We start from the raw sequence: 6,000 nt of genomic DNA, 5'->3' as shown, positions 1-6,000 counted from the left end.
AGTACATCAATTTCAAAAAGTATTGGTCATTTAACAGAATCAACAATTCAGATTGACAAGAACTGTTCAAATAAATTTGACCTGTAGATTCTGAGCCATGTTTTTATTAAAGTCAGATCTATTCCTAAATACAAAATATTTTGAAGATTTATTAAAACTCAATATTACAATGCAAGGTAAATTAAGACTAAAGGCACATAAACTTTGGTCCCACCTGGTTGTCAGTTTTAGAAAACTGCCACAAAATTAATCTTCCTGCAAATTTTTGCAGTACACTTTCTTTGTCTTTGAAAAATACATGCACCAGTTCCTGAACTAGCTAGACCAGTCTGCACATGCTCAGAAATCCACAACCATATTCCAAATCTTAATTACAAACTAAGGATGGCAATATATATTTAAATGCACATAAGTCATGTCAACTTCAAAAACATCTACGAAAAATATTCAGCCACAAACAAGACATTACTTAGTGCTGACATTTATATGATACGTTCCACAAGAGTGTGTACAAAAAGGTTAAGATTCCACAATGCTTTCCACATAGGGCTCAAACGTACAGAAATCACTTTGTTGTCTTAAGAAATTAATACTCTGCATCTTGTTAATTTTTAACTAATGCCTACATTCAAAACTGAATCTAGACCAGAATTGTGAGATACAAAAGGCCAATGTTTTTTTTAAAAGCAATAAAGCCTAAAGTAGTAAAAACTAAAAATGCTGCTTTATTCTTTCAATATCAAGTATCTTATTTGATTAAGTAGAAAGAAATGTGATAAGCCAATAATTCAAAATAAGTTCCAAGCAGGAGAAACAAAACTTAACCTTTTTACACACCCCTGCCTAAACATATTTTAATTCCATATAACAATGTGCCCTAGACACCCAATTCCTTTTTTCTAGTAAATGCACAATAGCAACACTAGTTTTCCTTTTTAAGGCACGTATGTCAACTAAGTTGAAAAATGAAAGCAAAATAAACTAAAACTTTAAACAGACAATAAAAATGGCTTCCCTATAGAACAGATGAAATATAGCAGTCGATAACTCTGCCTTTACATATGCCATTTCATTTTATAACCAAGGAATGATAACAGCATGAAAAGAAAAAAACAAAAGACAAAAAAATCAAACTCTGGTCCCCACTTTTCTGAACAGTCAATAGGTGATGACACCAAACAATGTGAACCGCCCCCCGTCTTCCTGCCCCCTCTCTTAAATTGTTGACTTGGAGAAAGATACTCTCAGATGATGGTTTTCACCAAGGTTATAATTATGAAGATCAATCAAAGCCTGAATAGCTTCTTCCACCGTTGCCATCTGAAGAAGAGCCATTTTGTGATCTCTTCTGAAACGAAATTATGAAATTAGATACTTCATATAAAGCACAAAAAACTTACATAGTTGAATTTTGCCCATCCCAAGTAAAAAAAAAATATTTTTAAAAACGTGAACAATTTTTTTTTTACTTCTATAAAAGTCACTGATATAAAGACAAGGAAGGTTGCTTACTGAAAAAACTTAAATGCTTTCACAGTGCCCCCAGTGTTAGCAAACAGTGTTCGTAGATCCTCTTCTGCTACTGAAGGACTAGAAAAAAATGGATGGGGTAAAAAAAAGAGTAAGATTAATAATAAAATTTATATTTTATTAAAATAAAATTCACATCTTTAATAAACTCCAGTTTAAACTTACGGGATATTAGACAGGTGAAGAGTTGCAGAAGGAGGAAAAATGTTCTGAAAATTTTTGGATCCAGGTTTCTTAAAACGATGCAATGGAGAATTACCAAAATCTTTTGTTAGCCCTTGATCATCAAGTCCCTCTCGAGGTAGTTGTACAGTCTGATGTTTAGACAGAGTAACACGAATGATCTTCCCATACATTTTTTGTCCATTAAGATGATTCATGGCTAAAAAACAGAACAAATGCCTATTAAAAAACATTGAAGGTCAAAATGAAAATGATTCTTTTTAAAATAGCAATTTTGAAACCTGAATTTTCTTTTTAAAAAGAAATCACAAATTTTAAAATAGCCATTAGTGACTGAGTCTTGAAACTCAATCAACTTAGTGAGACCCTATTTCCAAATAAAATATAAAATAGGTCTGGAGTGTAACCCAGAGGTGGAAGGGTTTCCAGGAACCCCAGTAACACCAAAAAAAAAAAAAAAAAAAAAAAAAAACCCCCCAAAACAAAACACAAAATAACACAAACAAAAACCCCCCATTAATTTCATTTCTGCTAGATTAAACATTGTAGCAAAAAAGTCAGCTTCTTTCACAGAACAAAATTCCAGATTATTAATATCTACCTTCCTCAATAATCCTGCTAAGTCATTTTTAATACACTAGAAAGAAATTTACTAGTCATTCCTAACTTTATTCTTCCTTCTGCTGCTCCAGAGCCTAACTGCTAAATCTTGTGATATTCTTCCTCTTTAATGATCTCTCCTATACATGCTTTCTCAATTTTTCCACTTTATTTATGGGGGAGGGGTACTGGGGATGGAACCCAGCGGGTTTCTACCTCCAGGCTACACTCCCAGACCTATTTTATATTTTATTTGGAAATAGGGTCTCACTAAGTTGCTAAGAGCCTCACTAAGTAGCTCAGGCTGCCTTCAAACCTGTACGATCCTCCTGTCTCAGCCTCCAGGTACTGGGATTACAAGGGTGCATCACCAAGCTTGGCTTCACTTTTCCACTTTATATTGCCTTTCTTTTTAATTTGGTACTAGAGATTCAACCCAGGGGTATCCTACTTCTAAGCTACACCTCCAGCCTAATTTTATTTTTTATTTTGAAACAGAGTTTTTCCAGCTTGCTGAGACTGGCCCCAAACTTGTGATCCTTCTAATCTAAGCTTCCCAAGTACTGAATTTACAGGCATATACCATCATACTATATAAGTCAGGCTCTTCATTTTCCTACTGACTATTTTTCTCCAATTTATTCTATATACATAGAAGCTAAATGACCACTGTAATTTACAAATCTGATTACATCATTACCTGCTTACAGTACTTAGGGACAAAGTCTAAACTCATTCTTTTAACGCACCTATAACTTTCCCATATTTTCCAGCCTCTATGAATAGGCATTAATCCAATGATAGACAACACCAATCACTGTTAATAATGGGAATAAAGTAGTAAGACACCACCCCAACCACCATGAAACTTACGATGCCTCACTACTTATACTCCCTGCACTTTATGCTCTGGCTATTGAAAACATATATCCTGAACTAAGTAGTAGATTTTTTTAGTTCCATTCTTGTATATGCACTATTCTACCTATAACAATTTCCTATACACTTTACTTTCTCTCTTAGTCTGCTTATTCTTCAGAGTCAATTCTCTAAAAAGTCCTTTTAATCTTTTGGAAAGATTCAGAACCTCATTACATATTCCCCATGTAGTATCCTGTACCCATTTTTTTTTTAAGGTCATCTCAGTTTACTGCAATTACTCATTATTTCCTTCTTCCAACTGTAAGGCATATAAAGACAAGAGCTAGCACACAGCAGTGTATGAACACAGAATATTACATGGCTATGTCCTGAAGTAGCTGCTGTTTTTTTTTTTTTAATGGAATAGTTTGATACTAGAAAGTTATGTGTCTTGTAATATTTATTTTGGTAGTACTAAGGAATGAACCCAAAAGCATTCTACCTCCAAGCTGTACCCCAAGCCCTATTTTTTATTCTTTATTTTGAAACAGGGTCTCACTATGTTGCAGAGGGCCTAAGTAGCTGAGGCTGGCCATGATCCTCCTGTCTCAACTTCGCTAGTACTGGGATTACAATTGTGTGCCACCATGCTGGGCTATGTTTTATTTTTTAACTGAATTAAAGATCTGCCTATAACCAAACTGGATAAAAGTATGAACAGTAGAGGCAGAAGCAATGTGGAAGAGAGAAAAAATTGAGAATAGAATCTTTAGTCTCAAAAAGCTAATAAATAACTAGTATACCACAGAACACATTCTGATACCAAAAAAAAAAAAAACTTTGTAGAAACACTGAAGTATTATTTAAAGTTATGAGTATGGAGGGAAAGTGGTATAAGGCAGTAGACTAAGATTGTCAGCCATAAGAGAACAAGCTAAATAAAAAGACTACAGAAACAGTTTAGCTCTGAGAAAATAAAGGATAAGAAAACAATAAAAACTTCGAGGCATTGTAACTATACAGAGCTACCTAAAGAATTAACCAAGTAGTAAGAGAAATTCAAGTCAGTTTATTGATAATAAAATCTAATATGATCTGAAGGGGGAGGGTAACTAAAATATTAAAGTTAAAAACATTAAACAATGATTAGACAAAATGAAGTTATTTGAATTATTAACTTCAAATGAATCAAGTTTTTGTTTTGTTTTGTTTTTGGTGGTACTGGGGTTCCTGGAAACCCTTCTACCTTGGGGCTACACTCCCAGACCTATTTTTTATATTTTTATTTGGAAACAGGGTCTCTTAAGCCAGCGCGGCTGGCTTGGAACCTTCGCAATCCTGTCTCCACCTCCCAAGCACAGGGATTACAAGCATGGGCCACCGTGCCCGGCTAAATGAATCAACTTTTTAACAATGGGACTCTTACACTCAAGAGAAACATCACAGGGTGAGTGAAGCAATAATAAAGGAGGAAAATGTCAGTACTGCAGAGGGGACAAGCTATTTCTGATTGAATAAGATGTGAGGTTGGGTACATTGGGAACCAAACCCAGTGGCATTCTACATCCTACCTCTGAGCCACACCCCCAGCCCTTTAACAACTTTATTTTGAAAGAGGGTCTTGCTAAGTTGCTGAGGGTATCCCTAAATTGCTCAGCCTCCCAAATAATGAGATTAGAGACAAACAGCATGACACCTGGCTAGAATATATCTTTTTTTTAAATTTACCTTTTCCTTAATCCAACTCTGAATATGATACTAAGGAATAATAAAATATAAGACAAGTAAATTTAGATAAAGGAGTTTTGATAATGTAAAACAGGAGATAAATTGTTCTCTCCTTCCTAATTCAAAATACAATTTGTCTTCCTGTTCTGATTTCTTTCTTTCTTTTTTTTTTTTTTTTTGGTGGCACTGGGGTTCCTGGAAGCCCTTCTACCCGCGGGCTTTTTTCTGTTTTTTTTTTTTTTTAAAATCTAACTTTTATCAACACTTTTCTATTTTAATTAGTCTTTTCAAAGGTCCCACTTCTGGCATTGTTTTTGTCTATCAACTATTTATTATATGCATTATTAATATCTAGTTTTGTCATTAGTAATGGAAATAAAGTATTTAAGATGCCATCTGACCATTATGGAGCTTACGACATCTTCCTTGGCAATTCTAACTTCCTTGGGTTTCTATTGTTACTCCCAAAGTAAAAATCTTCCATCAAAATACCACCTGGGAGCCAGGCATGGTGGCATACACTTGTAATCCCAACAATTGAGAGGCTGAGCCAGGAGGATCGCACGTTTGAGGCCAGCCTTAGCTACTTAGGCTCTCAGCAATTTAGTGAGACCTTGTTTCCAAATAAAGTATAAAAAAGGTTTGGGAATATAGCCCTGAAGTAGAAAAGCCCCTGGATTCCACCCCCAATACCACACACACACACACACCCCACCTGCACTATTTAAGTTTTTTTTTTTGGTGGTACTGGGGTTCCTGGAAGCCTTTCTACCACCAGGCTACACTCCCAGACCTACTTCATACTTTTTTATTTTTGGAAACAGGGTCTTTTAAGCCGGCGCGGCTGACTTCGAACTTGCACTATCCTCCTGTCTCCACCTCCCAAGCGTGGGGATTATTATTATTAATCATGCCCAGCGTGATTAAGTATTTTTAAACTCCTATTAAAATATCTTCGCTTGCTCATGAGGTACTAGGACTTTTTTTAAATTTCAAGATTTCAGAGATGTTAAATGTATTTTGTACTACTACTTCTAATTTTCTTGTGCAAAGTATAGGTTGAGATCTGAATGATATGCTTTAAAAAATTGAAATTTA

General features: G+C 34.9%; 1 protein-coding gene across 4 annotated transcripts in view; it reads right to left on the bottom strand.

Annotated features, from left to right (window-relative positions):
• Positions 1-1,034: 1,034 nt before the first annotated feature.
• Positions 1,035-6,000, bottom strand: part of PTBP2 (polypyrimidine tract binding protein 2) — a 37,316-nt gene continuing 32,350 nt past the window's right edge. For 2 of the 4 annotated variants that reach the window (XM_080693179.1, XM_080693181.1), the window contains exons 9-11: positions 1,696-1,912; positions 1,513-1,590; positions 1,035-1,348 (exon numbers count right to left, since the gene is read on the bottom strand). In XM_080693179.1, the coding sequence (XP_080549305.1) occupies positions 1,216-1,348; positions 1,513-1,590; positions 1,696-1,912 (428 nt within the window). In that variant the 3' untranslated portion in view covers positions 1,035-1,215. The remainder of the gene's footprint in view (positions 1,349-1,512; positions 1,591-1,695; positions 1,913-6,000) is intronic. The other 2 variants (XM_080693180.1, XM_080693182.1) reach the window with 1 other exon arrangement.

Source organism: Muscardinus avellanarius (assembly GCF_963383645.1).
Source record: "Muscardinus avellanarius genome assembly, chromosome: 3".
Taxonomy (NCBI): domain Eukaryota; kingdom Metazoa; phylum Chordata; class Mammalia; order Rodentia; family Gliridae; genus Muscardinus; species Muscardinus avellanarius.
Note: the sequence above shows the minus strand (reverse complement) of the source record. Positions and strands in the feature narration are given on the sequence as shown.